The sequence below is a fragment of the Drosophila guanche genome, unplaced genomic scaffold, assembly GCF_900245975.1.
Source record: "Drosophila guanche unplaced genomic scaffold, DGUA_6, whole genome shotgun sequence".
In the NCBI taxonomy this organism is placed as follows: domain Eukaryota; kingdom Metazoa; phylum Arthropoda; class Insecta; order Diptera; family Drosophilidae; genus Drosophila; species Drosophila guanche.
This window is the reverse complement of record NW_022995761.1, coordinates 615941-638426: the sequence shown is the minus strand read 5'-3', so window position 1 is coordinate 638426 and position 22486 is coordinate 615941. Positions and strand designations below refer to the sequence as shown.

Sequence of the window (22486 nt, the reverse complement as noted above, 5' to 3'; positions counted from 1 at the left end):
TGAAGCTTGAAGCTTACCTTGAAGAGAATTTCCGTGCAGTAGGCATGACCGTGGGTGACAATCGGCTCCTCGTCCTCCCCCTTGCCGTTCCAGCAGTCGAGCTCCACGCACCGACAGCCGGCGAGCAGCGTTTGGCGGTACATCTCCACGGAGCTCTTGCCACCGATCTGTCGGCCGGACAAGTAGGTGTTATGCGAGCTATTAATGTAGTAGTGGGCCAGTGGCTGGTCCATTTCCATGTAGAAGTCCAGTCGATCAAGGAACACAGGTGCATTCTCATCGGACATCAGATAGCGCTTGAATCCGTCCAGCGAAAGTTGAACTGCAAATGGGGAGAGAATGTTACAATAGCAGCACGCGAAATAAATGCAAGGACACTTGCCGTTCTTCTTTTTCTCTTCGTCCAGCTCATAGTCGTTGACGATCTCCGTGCAGCGCTTCTCTTCGTAGAGGGGAAAGAGAATCTCGTTCATGCGCGGATCCCTCTGCTTCTCGTTCATGAACTGTATGAACTGCTCCAGGCTGATAAAGTCCTGTTTACCTTTGGTACTACAATAAAGGGGGAAGGGGGCGGAGGATTAGCGGAGGATGAACATCACCGAGTGTGTTCGAGCGACACCTACATGGACGTGAAGAGCTCCTCGATGTCGTTGCGTGGACAGACCTTGTGGTAGAGGGCATAAAACTTATCGAAAGTGAACTGATCCATAGTCATGGTGGCATTCTTGTCATCCGGCAGACCCGCATCCTTGATGCAAGTGTAGACCAGCTTCTCGGTTTTGCCCGAGGCAAATGTTTTTGCCAGCGTCTTGACCGGTATCTTGCCGCTCTTCTCCACACAATAACTCAAACGCATCCAGCTAAGATTTGGATAGCAGATGTAAGTATATAACAGAGATACTCTTTAGACTAATTCAGACTCTAAATAACAGAAAAACCAACACTAGAGAGCAACAGCAACTGGATGGATAAATACTTATTTGGGTGCATATTTATGTACATACCTTTGATGGCTCTGACTAAGATTTACAGCAAAGATTTTAATTGAAATTCTGTCCAAATTGAGTTGGTAAAAAGACTGAAAGATCTGAAGCTGAGACTGGGACTGGGACTCAGGTTGACCTAATCCAGTTTTAATACACCGATAGCAGTAAAATTAAAATTTAATTTGTAATTTAGTTAAACGCTGACACGACCCCGTATCCAATTTCAAATTGATTGGCAGATGATTAACGATGCGCCGGCCAACAGGCCTGCAGTTGCCTGCCCCAAAAACGTGGCACAACCTCATAACTAATTGAAATCGAATCGACTTGAATTTGAATCAATTTGCATGGATAACCGCAACTGGAACGGAGCAACAGAACGGAGAGGATACGTGAGAGACCGGCTGCTCGCCCGCTCTTTTTGTCCATGTCAATGTCCATATCCGTTCAAGCGATTGCATGTCGAACTTTCGCTCGGGTGTTGGGTGGTGCGGGTCTACCGCCTTTTAGGCCGTTTAGATGCGGGTCAAGTAATTGCGACGGCACCGGCTCCGTGCTCCATGTCCCATGCCCCATGCCACCCAACGCCGCATGAATGACGCATGAATAATGCAATCAGAAACAAATTGCAAAGTAGGACAACTAATTTACAATGGCAACATGCAACGGTCGTGTTACCTACATGCCACTGCCACTGCCACTGCCACTGGAACAGGTGTTGGGCTACCACGTCCGTGTGGTTAACACGGTTGTTCGATTGCAACACACAACCCAGCCACCCCACACCATCCTGCCACCCTTTTGAATTGTTTCAGAGAACAGCAGCTGAAGCTGAAACTGAAGCTGAAGCTGAAGCAGTGCCGTGCCACTGGCAGCGCATATTCAATGAACCACATCTCAAAGCTGCCAGATCCCAGATCCCAGCTCCCAGTTTCCCAGAGAGTTTGCTTTCCTCATTTTACTCCGGCCATTGACCACTGACTACAACTGAAACTGAACTGAACTGAACTGAAACTGAAAGCAGCGGCATACAAAGTACCAACTGCACGAGTATTGTAGACATATGTAGATCAGAGCTCCAGACTCCAGAAAACTTTGAGCGGTTTAACCCAATTTTGGAGATGTTGCTAGCGCATTCCCACCCATCATTTCCAAAGCAACTTATTTAACGAAAATGCCCCAACAGCAACATTGAAACAAGCCAAGCCGAAAGATGGACCCACAACCAAAACCAGACGCAGTGGCAGACCCCGAACCAGAGTCAGCCCGAGACGAAGCAAGCATAAATATCCATGGAAATGTACTTTTTCTGGCAGGGTATATCAGGCAGCAACAACAGCAGCAACAAATAATGCAGAACTACACAATATTCCATTATGCTAAGATATCAAATAATCATCCAAATGACTGGCAGATGGATTATACTTTATAAAGTTTCGTTTATAAAGTTATTTTGTTTAATGTTTCACTATTTTTCCTGCACACCTCCTGAGCAAAGCCGCTCCTTCATAGTCCTAGCTAGGTGTCAACATAGCCGTTGCACCCTGCTTCCGTTTTATTCGCTTCGATGGGTATGGGAACAGCAGCCACTGGGCCCCATCTACACCTCCCAAGCACTGGCCTGTCCTACCCTATCCTATCCTGTCCCCCAACCATTTCCCCAGCCCATTTCTCTCTGTGTTTTTTGGAGCAGCTAACGAAAATGGCAGCAAATGCAAATTAAATGAATTTATTTTGGGTTAAAAACAGAAACAGAAACAGAGCCACCGACAACGACTACGAAATGGGTTTAGGTTTGAGTTTCTGTTTGACTTTTTCCATGGATCAAATTGCAGCGAGGTATTTCCCGGAATCGCATAATGACCAATCAGGAATATTAATGCTGCCGGAATGAAAATATTTGAGTGGAAAGTTCAGCCATCAATGGAGAACTGGATATGCGCGAACTGTTGTCAGTTTTTATTTTAAAGTTTGCCATCTACCAAGAGAGAAAGAGGTTCATGTTCATTCGACAAGATAGGAACCTTCTTCTGTACTTACTCAGGACCCAGGATACCCAGGATACCCAGAGAACTGTGTTTGAAAGACTAGCATCTGTACGGAGGTGTCTCCAAAGCAAACATAAATAGTTAGACGAGCAACGTGCAACTTCCAGGCTGGTCATATGGTTACGCATCTTACTTTTATACAGGCTTTGGGGTGTCAATAAGCTAGTACACAGGGTATCATAGATTCGAGCGTATTTCGTACTTACTGCTTCATCAGATTGGTGCGCGGACAGACATTTGTGGCGCGATTGTTATGCGTTATGATACGCAAATTCTTTTGCCAACTCTGTCTCAAGAGACACACAAACATGAAGTGATAATAGAGAGCAAGAGCGTGAGGAGAAAAAGTAATAATAGATAGTAAAGAACAAAAGCAACAGCAACATGCAACAGATGGAGATAGAAAAAGAGTCAATATAGAGTGTAAGTAAGGTAGTGGGTGGTAGATGAATGCAATTGTGAGTACTCGTATTCGAGTGACGGTGCACCAAAAGGCACTAATGTGTGGCGAGAAAAGAAAGGGAGGAAGACCCATCATGCAGACCCCACTCTAGGTCGGGTCGAGTTACACGCAGAGTCACAAAACAGAACAAAGAACCCATAACCAGCAGGCAATGGAAGGAAGTGGACTTACTGTTTTCTCAAACACATCATGGGACAGATATTATTCGCTTTGACATTATGGGTGATTTTTCGGATGCCATCTAGCCAGATCTAAAAGAGTAGAAAGGATTGATTGTCGGTGATGGTGATGGACACAAACGCGATATGATATTCAGATATTCAGATACTTATTCAGATGAAGGTAGAGAGAGATGCAGTAGATGTAGTGTCAGTTCAGTCGTTCCCTGACCTGCCACTCACTCACTTGGCACTTACCTTGGCTGTTGCCGCATCGGGGCAGATAACATGATGATATGTTATATTGATATAGTCCGTGTTCGAGCATATAGTGAGAGATCGCTTGTCCAGCTCCGGGATATTGGTGCCATTCTTTTTGGTCACTTTATCCAGTATCTTGGGATCCTGCAAGCAAAAAACCAACAAAAAACGAACATAAATAAGAGATTAATTTGCTCAAGCTGTTCTACCCTGACTGCAATCTGGGCACAAAAAGAGGGAAACAGCAGCAGCAACAACATTAATCTCGTGGGTCGCATCATTAATCAAGGCGTGGGCATCAAAGGGCATTTATCAAAATTCAGTGCAGCGCTCGAATGCACATCGAAAGCCAAAAGCAACAACAAAATACAAAAAACAAAAACAGACGTCAGAAGTCAGATTTATATATTTGACCTTGCCCTTCGTTTCGGATTTCGGAACTCAATTTGGGAATCGAATTATATTTGCCGCAGTGCCACCAATTATTTTGCCACCCTCCAATTTATTTTTTGTTTTTCTCGGTATCAAGTAAACAACATTTCCTATTTATAGAAAAAACCAACAGCGAAACAGAGAGAGAGAGAGCGATACTTGTACTGTTAATTGCATTAACTTCACTGCGCCCACGGTTTCTTTGATCCGTAAATATGGTATCCGTGGTAAGGCTGGTAAGGCTGGTAGCACGTACACCACTCGACAATAATACCCCAAATCAGTGTTAAGGCGGGGAGCACTTTTTTCGGATTAATTGTTCCATAAATAAACTACATATACAAGAAATTAATGCGATTATTGTGGTTTCTCTGCTTTTGTTTTGAGTTCTCACTCTCTCTCTCGCTCCTTCTGTGGGCGGCTTAACATTGAAACATTTATCCTTAAAGTTTGATAAAACATTCTTGTTTATGATGGGGTTTCAGTCTTTGGCTTTCCGTCTTTTTCTTTTGTTTATCTGTCGCTGTCCATGATTGATTCTACGTGGAGATTCTTGGCCGATTCTCGCATCCTTCCTGGTCGCCTTGGGGCTCCAAACCACCCACTTGAATGATTCAGTTCTTGTAGGAAATTGAATAATGCAAGGATCCTCCGCCTCCCCGCATTATGGACAGGACACACACTCAAAGGCTCAATCAGTTCGAGTGCAAATTGTGTGCAAAAAAAAGAGAGAGGGGTTAGACAGAGAGTGTTAGAGGGAGTAGGTGTGGGTGGGAGAGTGGGAAAGGGACAGGGTTTGAGCAACTGTAGCATACTTTCCAGTGCTAAATAAGTCGGCTGCTCCTTCGTCTCCGTGTCACCCCTCCCTAAACCGAAATAAAGTGAAAGCAAATGTTATAAAAGTTCTTTTTTTTTTGCTCCATTCCACTATGGGACATTTCACAACTTTTTCTGGCCGAAACTCATATGTCAAAAATAAAATAAGTAATATTTTTTTTAGCAGATTACGTACCCAAAAAATTAACAGGAACAATACGAACAATTAACAACTCTTTAACAATTTTGTACAGTATTCTCGATCTAGACAGGCGTTTAAAACGTGTTTGTGAGTTTGAAATTAAAAAATTGACCTCATAATATGTTTAGGGGCTATTTTTTTAAACAAGCCCACATTTGTGACGAAAATTTGTCTTTGATTAGACTTACAAAGTGTTCGGATCCCACCGGAAGCATTAAACTGCATAGATATTGTAAATTATTCAATTCTTAATCCATTTTATGCTATTTTTTCTGGCGCTTTTCTGCGTCTTCGCAGATATTTAAGTTTTTGTAACATTACCTAAAGTTTGGAAATTCTGAGTTGTTTGCAATGTTAACTCAGTCCAGAAGAAAATTGCAGAAGAAGATGCCGATTTGCATTGCATTTAAGTGTTAATACCTGTCACTAGCCTTGAGAATGACAAGGGTTATTTGTAGACCCTTTGAAGAACTTTTTTTACAGTTTGTCGATTAAATTGAACAATTTCACGGAAAACTTGAAACAAATCGAAAAAAACTGTGCAGATTGGCTACATTCGTGCTCAATTGTACAATTATAATAACGATGAGACATTTCCAGTATCTCTGCACTGACGGGAAGTGCTTGGGAAGTATTGTGTCCAAAATTCAACAACTCAAAGAAAATCAGCTGCTTGCACTATAGTCGGAAGTCAATGTAAAAATCCGATTATCTTCTACTTTTCCATTTTTAACAACGGGCACAACTTTTTAAGGATAATATGGCATTGCTTTACATATTCCCATCATTTTTTGTGTGATTCAATTTAAAAATAAAATAAAAATTCAATTTTACCCTGAAGAAAAGAAGAAATTAATGCCACAAAAAGTGGTCAAATGCCCCATAGTGCATTCGGTCTTTCTTTCATTCTACAGTGTGTGCGTGTGATGGTGTGTGTGTGTGTTTTTTTTGCCCCTTGCTTTGCTTTCAATTTCTATTGTTGTTGCTGATTTTGCTGCTGCTGACGTACTTTTTCCGCAGAGCAGATGAGGGCCAGATGGAGCGGGGGGTGGGTGACAGAAGGCGGAGAGTGAATCTGCTGGCAGAGTGGGGATGGCAGATATTGATATTGAGGGGGAGAAGGAGGAAAAGGCGGATACGGAGACGAAGGCAGATGCAGAAGCGGAGGCGTTAGCTAAAACGGTAACAGAAACGAAGGCGGAGGCAGAGGCGGTGGCTTTGGCGCTTCAAGCTGGGACTTCTTGCATTATTGAAAAGCTCAAACAGGAGGCGGGGACCAACAGTAGAGAGAGAGAGAGAGAGAGAGTGAAATACGGTGTGTGTGGGCTTCAAGAGGCTAAAAAAATTGCACATAAGCTCGTTTTTCAGTTATCACCTTTTGCCCCCTTCACTCTTCACACTGCGTTGTTAGTTCTCACCTCAACTCACCTCAACTCAGCTCACCTCTTCGTTCCTTTTTTGTCTGCCAGTGCCCCTCTGTGGCTTAGTCTCTTTCCCTCTCCCTCTCCCACTCCCACTCTCCCTCTCTCTCTCTCTTCACTTTCTTTCAGTGTGGCAGCGACACGAGGCTGCTTTTAATGGTCCATTGTGCGACTGCCACTTAGGAGGCTTTGACTCGTGTATCGGTCTTCCACTCAAAACGCAAACTCCCCCCTACAACCACTTGCTATTTCTACCCCTCCGTCTCTACCTCTATCTCCTTCTCTTTCTTACTTACTCCTTACTTCTTACTTACTTATGTATTTAGTTTAGTTGTGGATTGAAGAAAGCGTTTTTAAAGTGCAACACTCGCCACTCGAACAGCAGTGGCAGCAGCAGCTAAAATGAGCAAAACTTGCAAGAAATGCGTATAATGAGGTACTGTATAGTCATTTTATCTCTCAAGGTACTGTTCCACCCGGCACTCCTACACACAGCTATAGCTATACCCACATACCACACACCCAAGCACGTACACACGTACATATGTATATGTGCACATAAATGTATCTTTGATCATTAAACGCATTTCTTGCAAGTTTTGCTCATTTTTGCTCAATAATAAACCATCAGGAATTAGAATATTATGGTTCCGGCTTGAAGTTTTCTTTACAATTATTTATCAAATTGCCCAAAAACCTTTCTTTTCATGAGCTTATGGGTATTTCTCTTTGGGTTACTTGTTTTTGTGGATTTGTACACTTTAAAATGAGTTATTTAGGTATTTTAACGGCTCATTAAACGCCACAACGCGATCTGAACTGAAAGTGAACTGAACTGAAAGTGACTAATTTGCTTTTCCGATGTGTACCTTTACCCAGCGATAATCTGCCGCCCGGCCTCAACATTCGACAAAACTTATTTCTGTGTTGGAAATTATACATTTTATGAGGAACAATCTTATGAAAAAGCGGAAAAAGTTTGTCATCAAAGTAATGAAGCAATTTATGTAGAAAACTTCATGAATGTCCATGAGTGGAAATGTACACACTCGGACGAGTGCATTAACGTGAATTATGAAAACAGAACAGAGGAGCATTCGCCCATCCATTAAGCTGCTTTCGCAGATTACATTTTCTGCTGAACTGTGGGATAATATTTTGTTATCCCCAAAAGTTTAATTTTTATTCCGATAAAAACTCCAGAATGAATACTGGCTGGTTGGATGCTGTTGCAGCAAGGATTTCTGGCTCGACTCTCTCCCTTTCATCCGTCACATATTTTCCCGCTGCCGCAGATTTCTGAGAGCTGAATTCAAAGGGTAATTCATATGCCAATTAGCTCTCGAGAGTTCATTGAGGGTTTCAGCTGCATTTTCAGTTGCTTTTGAATTTGTCGGTGAACGTGCAAAAAACTTTCTAATGGGATTATCTACCATAATTCCCTCTAGACACTAAAAATGCATGTGGAAGGCTTATCGAATATTTCTAGCTCAAAATTCGGTTCAAGAATGCTTTTCACTGAAAATAATAGCAACTGCCTTTACTCGTCACGAATTTGGGGGCAGCAGACACACACACACACACACAGGTCCGGATGTGTGTCCGGCTGTGTGTTGCACTGTTAACCCAATTGCTGTGGCGTCTCTTCCTGCTGCTGCCCCTCCTCCTGCTCCTCCCATTGCCACTCCTCTCGTATGTCGTGCACCAAGCAGTCTTGTGGCTTGGCATATTGGCCAGAGGCCAGGGCGTGTCCGTCCTGGATGAATGGATGGATGCACTTGTCCAAGCCTCAGTTTCACTTTCACTTTCACTTCCTCTCCTCTCTGTGTTTGTTTTTGTGTGTGACCCATTAAAATGTGAGTCATCGAGGTGGCATGGGGCATGGTAGCTAGGCGGCAAATCTAAATTAGTTAGCAGCAGCACCTGCCGCACGGATAAACCCGTATACCCCAGCACATTGCACTATGTATATATAGATATATAGGTTATTTTCCTGTTGCCTCTCTCTTAGCTCGCTAGGTCATAAATTTCCTTTAGGATACCCCGATGTTCACAGACAAATACAAATACTGTCCCATCCTGTCCTGTCCTGTCCGCTCCACTAACAATTTTGTTGCAATGTGTCATGTCTGTCGAGGGGGGGGGGGGGGGGGGGGGGGGGGGGGGGGGGGGGGGGCTGTGGGACGTAATGGTGTGAAGCAACTGGGGCGTGGCCAGTCACCGGGTGACAATAAATCCAAACGCATTGGAAACGAAAATGCCTTCAAGTCGACGATACGACGACAAGGACGACTTTGATCCCAAAATGGCTCCGGCTGCAAAACAATTGAGAGCAAAAGTGACATATTGACACATTTACAGACACACACGGACTGCCTGACACACTGCCACAGACACTCTGCCACATCCACACACACTCGTTTATACTTGTATGTATCTATTTTTCAGCACATGGATAGTTGTATGGCTTTGTGTGTTGGTTGACGGGAGGAAGGAAGAGGAAACTGCAGCTCAGTCAAAAGTTGTTTGCATAGATTAAGGCTGTGATGGGAATAGAAATTGGAACAAATTAGTGAACAAAACTGGCAGCAGGCACTTTGACAGCAGAGAGAAAGTCCAGTATAGCCATCATTTCCACTATAGACATTCCTGAATGATTTTCCCTCAAAAGTACAATTAGGTTTGCTTTTATTTGTGGATTGATTGCAGATGAAGGTTTTCAGTTATTTCGATCCGTACTGGTGCAGCCAGAAGTGAGTTGGACAGGGACATGTCACGGGCAATGGTTAACTTTATTATGGCACGAGTAGTAGCACTTCCTAAATATTTCTTTGAATGAAATTCTCCCTGAAGATACTAACCTTGGGTGTGCCGCCCGCACGAATATCGCTCACTTGGCACAGCTCAATGACATCGCCATCCTGCGCAAATGGAATACAAACATAATAGATTTAGAGAGCAAAGACAAAACAGACTTATGATTATAGTCTCCTCAACACTTACCCGACCCTCGCTCTTCCAATACAAGAAGAATCCATATTCATCGACCTTGAAGAGGGCATCGCGCTCAAAGTCATTCTCCTTGGTCTCCTTCTCGTTCTCGAACCAACGATCGAAGACACAACCAGTGGTCAGCTCCGGCGGCACCGGTATAATCCAATCGAATTCGTACTTCTTGGTCATATTTGCTACACAGCTTTACAGCTCACAGCGTACAGCTTAAAGCTCCACAGCTTAACAGCTCACACCTCACAGCTCACAGCAGGGAAGGAGGGCTCAAAGCTTTGACCTTTGCCAAATGTGGGGCCCACGCATAAATATCTCTGCGACCTCTTTGCTATAACCTATATCCGATCTACATATGCTTTGCTGATCTCTCTCTCTATCTCTCTCTTTTTAGGGATTTATCTTCTCGGTGCTTAGTTCTGGAACATGTTGGATATATTTTGGTATCGGATGCTATCGATTGTAATCCGTTTGTTGCGGTTACTATAAGTATATCGGTGTCTCCGTTTGGTTTTGGTTTTGGTTTTGGTTTCAGTGTTTTGTGTTCTTTTAGTTTATATACAATTGCGTTTATTGTAGAAGATCACATGGTCTACACAGCAGCAGTCCATGCCCTCGAAACGAGTGGGGATTGTTTGTTTGGATAATTGAACTAATTCTTAGGGATTTTCCACCTACAACGTGCAAGGTTTCCGCTGCCTTTCGCGTTTCCGTTCACTGGTTATGCAATCCGTTTTGGCTGCAATTATAAAATGGAGAACAATACACCCATTAGACAAACATAGGAAACCTGATGGTTAGCACAAAAACAATCCAGCTGAGTGGCATGCACCCACGCAAGCAACCCACAAGACAGACAATCGGACAGCGGGATAGACAGATATACTCGTATTGTGGAGGTGGGAGCGTGGTCTTCGACAATTGTGGGTCAGGAAATGGAAATGAAAGTCCAGCTCCCACTTCCTGTAGCTTGTCTTTTCCCCCGTGCTACACACACACCAACATAAACACACTCACACACACACACACAGGTCGAGTACATTGTCGAACAATTTCCAATTTTGAATCGAATGTGTGTGACCTTCGCTTCGTGGTCGAATGTCTCCCCCATTTCTCTCCCATTCTACTTTCTCTACTGTCTCTGTTTTTATTTCTGTGTGTGGCTTGCCATTTTTGAGTCTTGTTTCGGTTTTGTGTCCTTTTGTCTTTAGTTGATTTTTCGGGGAACCCGAGACCTGGAACCCGGAACTTTCCAGAATAGCAATTCAAATGCTTCCAACCATATATTCATAAATCCTCAATTATTAAGAGGAATCGATTGCCTCGTTTCCAGCATGGAGCATTCATCAAAGGGAATGCTGAATGCATTTTCAATTGGGATTTTCATCGGTTATGGGTGTTGTCACATTCCAGAATCAATTCCCATTGGCATAGTCGAGTAGGAGAAACGCTTCGTAGCTGTTTTTGAGCTTTGAGCTGATTTCGATTCGAAGGAGTTTTTTTTTGTGTCGTTTTTGAACAGGTTAAACAAATTCTGGCATGTAATGAGATTTTCTGTTTGGTTATAAATTAGTTATTGACTGGTTATGTGTCAGTTTCTTATTCTTATTCAGAATTTTTGATGGTTAAGGTTAAACTCACTTAAAAAAAAGGAAACATTTTGATAATCTCAAAGGAACACCACACTCACACAGATACAAGCACTGCTACAAAATGGAGGCACACACACACACACACAGGATTCGATACACACTGGCAGATCCTCTAGAGCCTTAGCACATTCAGGCACTATCAGACTTTGGTCGTTTTTTGGGGGCAATCTGTTGGTTCGAGCACAGCTGGTTGACTGACACAACGGTTGAGGCTGAGTCTGAATCTGAGTCTCGTTCGAGCCGGAAGCCACGTAACATCCGATTTCTTGGACAACGTTTTTGACGTTGGCGCCTAATGGAATTAGCTGATGGCGTCAGCGTTAGCGGCACTATGCCCGTGTGGCAGTGTCAGGGCCATGGCCGTAGAGGTTCGCTTCGATTTCTTTGGGCTTTTGGTTAGCACTTTTTCGGAATCACTTTGGGGGGCTTCTTTCACTGCAACCCACGGTCATGGCCTCGTGCAACTGACTTTGACGCGGATTTTCCTCTCTCCCTCTTTCTCTCTCTCTCTATCTCTCTCTCAGTCACCAAGAATAGGACTGCTGTTGGGCTGCTGTTCTGGTGGCTGTGGGGCTTTTGGCTGTGCTGCTTGTGCTCGTGGCGAAGTCAATTGGCTGTTATTTTCTTTTGCATTGTTGGCTTTTTGAATTTGTTGGCGGGGCCATGCCTACTGATTTTTCTTTGTGACGGCGGCACCCACCCCGCACCTCCCCTCCTTGATTCCTCATCGTTTGGGGCTTCTCTTTATTTATATTTTCGACAGCAGACGCTACGCTATGCGACGCGACGCTCTCCAGGAGGCGTAGAGTCCTTTGTGTGTAACATTTATGCCCGCAGCTGGTGGCCCAACCAATGGTGGACTCAGATCAGTACGAGCATAGCTGACTGATTACACTCGTGCCCCTGTCGCAGCGCCCCCAAATCGGACGCCCTCTGATTTCCTTTACGTTTCTCTTTTTTTCGGAGCACCTTCTGTGCTGTCATGTTACACATGACTTCAAATTCAATGAGCTGCAAAATTTCGCTCATTGTTAAAGCGGGAAGCTCGTTAGACTTGGAAAGCGGGTTGTGCGGTTTGGGCATCCTTCTGGGTCTGTCCAAAAATAGTCCAACACGCGTTTAATGAATTTACGCTCTTTTGCGCTTTTGAACTTTCAATTTCTGCGAGCTGCCAGACAGCGAAAGACAGGGAAACGGTTAAGGTGGAGGGAGTACATCGAATGCAAATGCAATCGACTTGGATTACAATTTGCTGCTTAATGAGCAAGGAATCCCAAGGTCCCAGCACCCAGCAGCCAGGACAATGGCCCATAACTCAGGGCAGTGTTGGGTTTCGTCCTAGTTTTGTGTGTGTTTGGATCTTTCGGGAAATGGATCCAGGCATCTCCTAATTATGCTGCTGCTGCTGCTGCTGGGCTCCTGTGACGGCCATTAAATGCAGATACCCAAGGGCACACGGGCACACGGGCAAACGGCCGCTCAGATTTATTGAGAATTTTTCCCCTTCCATATTTTAGTTGCAATAATAATTATGTTACAGCCTGAAATGTAGGGGTGGCTAGGGGCGAAACCTGAGTTGCATTTGGAAGCCCTTGAAAGATAGGGTCTATTCCGTTGCTCCTCTTGATCCTGGTTCTGTTGGTGCCACGCCTTAGCCACCTATGAATGTGTATCTGTGTGTGCGATGAATCGACCAGAAATTCGGCTCAAGTGAGGATTAGAGTGTCAGGGTGAGGAAGAAGTGGGGAAAAGGTAGCAAGTAAAAATAACCAGCATAAACTTTCCCTCAAAGGACACACACACACAACGTGGCAGGAAGTGGCAGGAGTTACACTGCCTCACGTAAGGCTCAGAAGTGTGCTACAAATATGCTCATTACGTGCGCGCCAAGTGCCAGCCACTCCAGCGTCCTGCCCGCACTTGCCACCACCAGCCATCCAGCCATCCAGCCATCCTGCCATCCTTCCGCCCCTTAACCCTGCCACAGCGACAATTGCTCAATTTATTATTGCATACTTTGCGGCCACAAAAGTTGCGGCCTGCCCTCCTCTTGTTGCATGTCCTATAAAGGCCGGGAGGCGGCTCGGCTCGGCTCGGCTCGGCTCGTTTGAATATCCTAAAGATACATATTCTACTTATAGAGAGGAGAAGTTTTTTGTGCCCTCACACATGCCCAGGCCAGCATTTGTCTGTGGCATGCAACACAAGCTACTGGGGATGTTTCGACTGGAGAAAAAGGAAAGGGGGAAAAGGGGAAAGGAAAAGAACTTGCAAATATTCATAGCTTGGAGCGTGTTGGCGTGAGAAGTGTTGTAGATGTAGATGACAGAAGAAGAAAAAATGTAAAATTTGGAAAAGAACCACTAAGGTACAGATGTAGTATAAAAGTTGTGACGCTTAAGAAGCGTCTCACACGTCCCATCTCGTCTCTTTTGTTTTGTTTTTAATTTCCTACTTTGTTTATCGATGAGGAGATGTGATATTTTGTTTCCTGCTGCTTCTGCTGGCCATTACATTTACGAAATTGAATTTGCGAGTCCATACAATATTTGTGAAATTGGCATTTAAATATTTGATGAGCGTCCAAGTCCCAGGGAAAGTGAAGAGAGATGCGTGGATTGTGTTCCCGTGCCCACTTCCCACACCCCATGGCCGGGCACTGATTGCACAAATGAAATATTGAGTAGAGGGAATCCCTTTGGGGATAGGGTTTTGGGGCGACCGCTTCTGCGAGGGCAAGGGTCACACAACTTGACCTTGTTTTTTGGCATCCATCAACATTTGATGTCATGGCATGGCGTGGTGGGCGTGGCGTGGCATGGCATGGCATTGCATGCACTACTGTCTCTCCATTCGCATGGTTTCACTCCGTCCATCTATCCTTCCATTCATCCCGTCCGTCAGTCAATCACTCAAACGCTCACTCAATTACATCAATCAGTGGGCAGTGCGGGATGGGACGGGATGGCAGTGCCGGGAAATGTAATCCAAAACCAAAGTCCAGGACATATCCAAAAGGGCGGCAGGCGGGCAGCGGCTGAAGGCCAGACCAGAAGCAATTGCCGTGGCATAAACAAAGTACTTTTTTTCATTGTAATGCACATTTACTAGGCGAAATACAGGATATCCATCAACATAAAAATACACAAGCTCAGAGAGAGAGAGAGAGAGAGAGAGCGAGATGGAGATAGCAGCTTCTCTTCTATGTGCTAAAAAAGGAATCTCTGATGAAATGACACGGAAATGCAATGAACAAATTTGTCCAAACCATTTAACCGAATGCAATTTCTCTCTACCCATGCACTCTCTTTTGCTTTCCCTCTATCTCTCTCTCTGTCTCTCTCTCTCTCTCTAGATCAAATTTTTTGTGTGGAGATTTCAGTGGGAAGATATTTTCAGAGTTTTGAATTACTTTTTCGCCCGTTGCTAAATGAGAGTTTTTAATTTAATTAAAGCAAAGCACACACAATATTCTACATAAATATTTATATACAGTGCACATTTTTACCTGTGTGTGTGTGTGTGTGTGTGACATTTTATGAAATTCCATCAAAATGTGGAAGGACAGGAAGCGGCAGGAGGAGCAGCAGCAGCAGGGCCATTAGGCAAAAGGCAAAACTGCGTGGATGCACATCAACAGGAAACAGCATTTAGTTGACTCCCACTCGGCCTCTCCCGCTCTCTCCATCTCTAAGCAATTTCAAAATTTATATATAGCACATAGCACCCCCATCCCCCATCCCCCATCCCACATCCCTCTAGTTTATGTGGGTCACTCCTGTGTGTTTGCGGCAAAGGAATGAAGTTCCCACAAAATTCTACAGCAGAATGCTGTGACTTCCCCCTCCGCCACACAAATGGGTCATGCGACCTTAAGGATGTACCATCAACGATTATATGTCTTCAATTAATATTCAATTGGCAGTCATGATTCAAGTAGGTTAAGGGGCTGGGATCCGCTAAGGATTGATCTTAAATTAGTCACATTAAAATATTGCCTCGGGCAGGGAATAATTCATATTTATTTTGATTAAATGTCAATGTACATCATAAAGGGATGATTCCACCTGAATATTATCGCTTACCGTTTCAAGCACACCCACACGCACTCACACACCTACACAGCCACACACTTAATTATGCGGCTACAGATGCAGATACATTTACAGGTGATAGTAGATACAGGTAACCTCGTCGCCAGATATACGGGTGCGTGCTGATACTGTGGAACAGTTGGGTGGGTGGATAGGTGTGGATAGGTTTGGGGATACGTGCGAAGCGTGGGAATATGCAAAGTCCCCCGTACCCACACCAACCACCACAACCACCCACTCCCCCAGCAAGACACTCGCTTAGGCACGCACCATCCGTCAACAAAGGGACAGCGGGGCGAGACGCATGGAGCGAAATGGCAAAGGAAGAAAAGAGATTCAGGGACAGGGACAGGGCCAGGGGCATGGACCCGAAGGTGGGACGCAGCCAAATCTGAACAAAACTGAATGATGGGCGTGGGTGGTGGGTCTTGCGGCATCCTTCAAACAAACTGTCAGCAACTGTCAAAAGAAGTTAAACGAAACCAAAAAGAAAGCCCGACGACCAAAAAAAATATGTATAAGAAAGAAATAAAACAAAGGAGCAAAAGGTCCTGCGGATGGAAGGAACAGAAAGAAAAAAAAGTGTACCGAAGCCACATTCGACAGCAGATCGTTGGGAGCGAACGGAACGGAAAGGAACTCTGGCCCCGTGTGTTCGTGCCTCTCGGCGGACTTTGGGTTCTCGGCCTCTCGGGCTTTGTGGCCCCGCTGTCATATGGCTTACAACTGTTGGCAGCAGGCAGGAGGCAGGAGGCAAGGCGCGCACTCCTTGCCGCCCAACATCAATGTGGCACGTAGGCGACGGGCGATGGTTGCTTGTGAGGTAGTTTATTTTTAGAACAAAAAAAAACAAAATAAAACTTCGAATCCCCAAATCAAAACAATACATCATTAAGGGGGCGGGACGCATTGTTGAAAACTGGAATGACACACCCCAGCCCCCAACTACCTATAACCTTTGTTGCTTTTTTTTTATTGGTGTTTGGTGTTGGGAGTCCTTGGCAGAAATTGTGCATATTAAGTAAATATATGAAAGAGGAGGTGAAAGTGTAGGAGCCCGAGAAGAGAACAGAAACAACAACTTAAAAACAGACACGAGATGAGACAAAATTATCGTCAAAGTTTAATACTCTTCGGGAAAAAAGGAGAAATCCTCACGAAACAACGAACTTTTAAATTCTCTAACCGGGAAAGGGATAACTCAGCAAAGAGATTTACATTTGGTAAAGCTGTGCCGAAAAAGAATTTAGTTGTTGTTCCTTTTCAAGTTGGTTTCGTAGTCTCGTGCGTGTCTCTCTATGTTTATTCGCACAGTGTACGCTGAATACTCTAATGGAAAATATTTGCAACGCCAAGTCAATTGCGGTTATTCATTATTTGTATAATGATGTTTATAACCGTTTATCCCTTTCGTCCTAACTGCATTTAAGAAATATATGAGCACAGAGAGGATACAGAAAGTCTCAAGTTTGAAGGAAGGGTATGTGAGCTCAGAAGCAACACAAAAGTGCCAAACGTCTCAAGCGCTAAAAATGAAAACGCATATGAAGTCGAGAATGGATACACGCATTGCCATCATGTCTGTATGTTCATATGTGTCCCGCACACGTGAAATTAAGAAGCTGGCTTGAAAAGGAAAAACAAAACTTTGTTTTGCGTTTTCACGAGCCTTGGCCTAGCGGCTCTTCCAAATTGGTTGACAAACTGGTCGACTCTGCTCATATAAGCTAAGCGAGCATATTTGCATAAATATATATCATCTGTATTCCCCAATCAGCAGACAATAAAGCGAGAAGCAGGCAGAGAGAGACAACATTCAAATCTCAAACGGACATTTTTTCGGCTTTAATTGCTGTTCGAATTTTGAACGTTTCGTGAGAGCCGAAAGCACATTTTGAATTTTGATTGGTTGAAAGTTGAAAATGCGTACAAAAGTCGGAAAAAAGTATTAAACAAGTATTAAATAGCAACATGGATCTAAGGACACTGCCGAATATTTTCCTTGATCTGGACATTTTCCGAGGACGAGAAAGGGACAACAACCAGACTTGCAAGCATGTTAGGCGGACGTCGAAAAAACAGCAATTAGCGCGAGGCAAATCAACCGATTTGGGGACCTAGAGGACTACAGGCAGTCCTTTTTCTTGGTCATGGACGAGTACCACTTCCCTCCAATTGGCAGAGCGGATCAGCACAGCGTGTGGAAGGCGTTGGCGATAGCTTTATGCCATATTGATGGCACCCACTACCGTACCGTCCATCTAACTGTGACATCGCTAAGAGTCCAGCAGTTAGGAAGCATGGAGATCCTCGCCGCCCTGAAGAAGGTGCTAAATATGCTTTGATCCCAACTTGATTGCGGTGTCGCCGATGGCTGCTTTGCAAACCAGCAGGCACAGATGTACGCCGCGCAGAGATATCCCGTCCTGTACGACCTCCATCATTTGCGGCTAAGAATGTGGCATCAATATCGATATTGGGATACAGCCATTACGGGCTTATATACCCGCACGTATGGGGTTAATTGGCAGCAGGAGTTCCCAACCATTAAGGAGATAAATCCAGAAGCCAATGTGCGCGCCGTCAACGTTCAAGAGTTGACACAAATCAATTATGTAGTACGACGCAAGTTGGCCCTGGATGGAATCCCATTCAGCCTGACGCACATACATAGTGGAAGGATGGAGCATTTCGGACAATCCCTATATCCCTATATTCTGCAGGTATTCCGGACTATTAATACAAACCATCCAGAAATATTTTCAAGCGCGTCGGACTCCATTCAAACTTTAACTGGGTGCTGAGCATGATGGTGAGCCGAAAGAGTGCCGTGGTGAAACATACACATGCATAAGTATGTAGCATGTAAGACCACGGTTGAAAGTGAAAATGGCCAAACGATAAGTAATTTATAAATTTGGTTTTGTGTGTTCTATTTAAGAACTAATTCCATATTTCCAGTTTAAAATTAGTTCTTATTGGCTAAGGTAAGGTAGCAATTTTATAGTATTTGAAAGTCCATACAACGAACACTTCTTTTTCCAAAGCGGCGGGTGAATTGATGGGACCAAAAGTCGGGAGGTCCATGTATGTCCGAACAATTTTGCCATAGCCCAACCTAACATCAGGCTTGAGGACGGGCAGCACAAACACACATGCCAGCAAGGCAAAGACCAACGACAACTATCCATCTATGCAATCGTTTTGCTTGGCGCACTCTGATTCTGTCAAAGACAACGGACAACCGTCTTTCTTCAAAAGATTTGTCAAACTCCCTCAGCGATTCGAAGATGCGCCAGGATTTTTTTATGCGCAGCAGTGCCCAGGACACTGCGGTCATTGCGGCAATACCTCAGCCAACAACATGCGACACACTAAGGCTTGCTATCTTATTGAAAAGATATACGTATGCCTACAGTGTGGCTTTTGCGCAGAAACTTTAAGACAAAGGGCAGGAAATCGAAAATGCCCTCTATGCAAGGACGAACGGCTGTCCAGTATTTATTATGGAATAAAATAAATATAATAAATAAATAACAAATAAATAAAATTCAATTTTAAAATTATTGTTTAATTTAATTATTGTTTTCCCTCTCAACTGTGTTTCTTTAAATCAAGTACGTATTTCCCGCCATGTACTTTGAAATTCAATATCGAAAATAAATTCTTTAAATACTTTTTTCAGACCTTTTACGCGTTTTCAACTTTCAACCAATCAAATATTCAAAATTGGTTCCGGCTCTCACGAAAAAATGTATCTTTTCTGCTGCTTTCTTGCATGCGTATGATCGATTTCTTGCGTCTCTGTTTATGTTTTGAATGAATGGGAAGGGGTAAATACTCCTGCAGAAAGAAGCATGCTGAACTAATGGGATGAATGGTAAGGAAAAGAACTCGATTTTACTCGATTTGCAGTCTCTATGAGTTGTTTGCTTAGTGGTAGAACTCAATCGAGAATCAAGGGAATAAAAAAGTAGATCCCATACGGATTCAAACACTATCCAAGCTATTTATAATCAATGCCTACTCGGTGCATAAATCCCGTACTTGTTACTCCCCTCAAACGGATAGAAAATACATAGTTTCACGCCTAAATTTCTCAGAGGTGGGTGGAAAACAACACCGAAGGGAGGGACCTAAGGGGCACCAAAAAACCCAAAACAAAGTTCTGGGGTTTCTTTTGCAAAAGAGGAGGAGCCCATTCAGCATTTATTCCTACACCTACTAATTTCTCGATAATTTCGCTGTGCTCGTAAAATGTACGGATAGCAAGAGTGGGATTTGTTTTTGTATTTGTTGTTGTTGTTGTAGTTGTTTGTTTGTTGTACTCGCAGAAGGAAATGGGAATTTAGACGCCTGTGAGCCTAGTTGAGTGGCTCTAATAGACATTTTATCGATTGACCGTGTGGACAATTTGTATTTGATGAGCTTTTAATTGAATTGATTTACTTTCGCTTTCGCTTTGCCTTTCATAATTTCTCTTTTTTCCTTGCTTAGAAATATTTTTGTGTACGTATGAACCTGAATACTCGTATATAGTTCGAAGAAGATGCATCACTTGTGGCTTTACCTAATGCACAAAGCCAAGAAGTAAGAGCATAAAAGTCAGATAGTGTCCAGTCCAGTACCCTCCTGAGTACTCTCTTGGAATAAACGTCCAAAATTTAAAAAAACGAGAAGGGACGTGTGAGACGCTTCTTACGCGTCACAACTTTTATACCCGGCACTCAGTACTACATCTGCACCTTAGCGGTTATTTGTCAAATTTTACATTTTTTCTTCATCTGTCATCTACATCAACAACACTACTCACACCAACACGCCTCTTTAGCTCGCCGCCCTTCTCTAGACCCACACACTGCAGACTCGCGGCAGAGGCAGCGCCCGCACACAAAAAAAAAAACAAATATAAGCTGCGGGACGGGGTAGAGGCAGGGGCCGAGTGAAGCAGAAGCAGAGTGTGAATGAGAGAATGTAAAAAGAGCAACAAAAGCTGCGGGACAGGGTGGGTTTAGCCACTGGAAATTAATTTCACCATTGTGGCTATAATAATGATCCAATCGGATCCTGATCTGATATATATTGGCATTCTCTACGGAATGACGTTTTTAGTTTTCTTGTATCTTCAAAACTGTAGATTTGGGAGGTTTTCGCCCTTTTGCGGAGGCGGAAGGGGGCGTGGCTCATTTTCGAAATACACTTTTTTCAGTGTGAGCATACAGCAGTTCGGAGCCAAAATTTGGTGGCTCTTGCTCTTATAGTCTCTGAGAACTAGCCGACAAACAAGACGGACAGACGGACTGCTGATCAAGAATATAAATACTTTATGGGGTCGGAAACTTTTCCTTCTGTGCGTTACATACAACCGTTATTTCCCACAAATACAATATACCCTATTTACTCTTCGAGTACCGGGTATAAAAAATAGTGGAAAATTCAGTGTTGTGTTGTGTGGCCCCTCAAGTATTTTGTATCCGAATGGAAATCAAACGAACCCCAGACCAGAGTCAAAGCCAAAGTCAGAGTTAGACACATAAACCGAGTACAACTTAATACAATATAATAGAGTATATCTGATAGAACAAAGAGTCAGCGATCAAGTTACAAATTGGAGTAGCCAAGTAGCAGGGCAAATGTCAGAGACAGAAGCCCCAAACAAAAAGTTGTCTCTTTCTTGTGCTGGCAGCAGGAAGAGTTCATCTCATTGCGTTTTCAGGCCCAAAAAGTCCACCACCAGAGGAGAGGTGGATAGACCAGACCGACAGACAGACAGATACAGATACACGGGCAGATACACACAAAGACACTGATGGAAATGCCAAAAGCATCAGAAACAGTGGGGTGGAGGCACAACCAACAACCAAGTTTATTTTCCCATCAAACAAAGTTTACATCGAAAAATTGTAGTTCCGTGCACGATGGCTCCATTTTTCTACCAGTGACTAACCTACACAACTGCATTGAAAAGAAGTTTTTTTCCCAATTTTCCGTCCTCTCTGTTTTTCTTACTACGAGAATACTTTCATTTTTGTTCGTTACATTTCTGCAATTGCCTCCGGATGCGCGCCACTCTATAGATTCTGCATTCTTTCATCCAGCGGGATGCAGCTTTTGTTGTAAGCCGTGAGCATAATTTCATTTTAATACTTTTTAAGCGCATTAATTGCAGGAACAGGGAGAAACAAAGAGAAAAAGAGAATGAACACCAGGGAGCATTGAAATGCAGACACTTGCATTTTCATTTCATTCCCAATTCATTTAGTCATTCAGTCAATCGTTCATTCATTTTGTGAGCTGCTCTTGGCTCTTTAGCTCATGCGAGGAAGCCACTCCATCGTATTGTTCTGTCCTCCACTTTTAAGTGGATAACCATGCGAGGGGTAATGCCATCAAGTGAATGCCAAGAATACCCTAGGGAATTCACCTCCCACTCACTGTCCCACTGTCTCTTTTTTCTCTTTCTCCCACTATCTATGTATTTGCGAATATGCAAATAAAATATTTCTGTTTACTCAATTTGTAAGCTTTCCTGCCAACGTCATTAGTTCTCGTTCCTCTGTGTCATCTCTGTGCTCTCTCGCCCTCTCTCCCTGTCTCTCCATCTCTCTATCTCTTTGGCTGTGTGGTCCTGGGGCCCTTGAACAGGATTCGTAATGCAGTTTCACGTCAATAGAGCGCATTGTTGGGACATATTAAGGGGGGCCCTTGGCTTTCTATGGGCCCCACTGGATGGCTGCCACTGAAAACTGAGAATTTTGGTGGGGGACCGGGAGGGCGAGGTATCCAATTAGGAAGCTTAGGGAAAAACCTCGAGAAAATATGTACGCTCGATACGGCCGTGAAAGTGTTTTGTGGAGGCAATATAAAATAGCCAATTAGCGTCAAATATTGGAAAAGAAATGTTTCTTTTGTAATATTCCTATTACATCGGGAATTCAGTAATTTTG

The 22486-nt window shown here is 43.8% G+C and overlaps 1 protein-coding gene across 7 annotated transcripts in view; it reads right to left on the bottom strand.

The window, feature by feature from the left end:
* LOC117590859 (1-phosphatidylinositol 4,5-bisphosphate phosphodiesterase) overlaps positions 1-10532 on the bottom strand; it is a 31861-nt gene extending 21329 nt beyond the window's left edge. The window contains exons 1-7 of one of the 7 annotated variants that reach the window (XM_034283862.1): positions 10022-10521; positions 9791-9975; positions 9649-9708; positions 3914-4060; positions 3241-3320; positions 624-860; positions 18-549 (exon numbers count right to left, since the gene is read on the bottom strand). In XM_034283862.1, coding sequence (XP_034139753.1) covers positions 18-549; positions 624-860; positions 3241-3320; positions 3914-4060; positions 9649-9708; positions 9791-9970 — 1236 coding nt within the window. In that variant the 5' untranslated portion in view covers positions 9971-9975; positions 10022-10521. Of the gene's footprint in view, positions 1-17; positions 550-623; positions 861-3240; positions 3321-3668; positions 3749-3913; positions 4061-9648; positions 9709-9790 lie in introns of all 7 variants that reach the window. The other 6 variants (XM_034283866.1, XM_034283860.1, XM_034283865.1 and 3 more) reach the window with 6 other exon arrangements.
* Positions 10533-22486: the final 11954 nt, after the last annotated feature.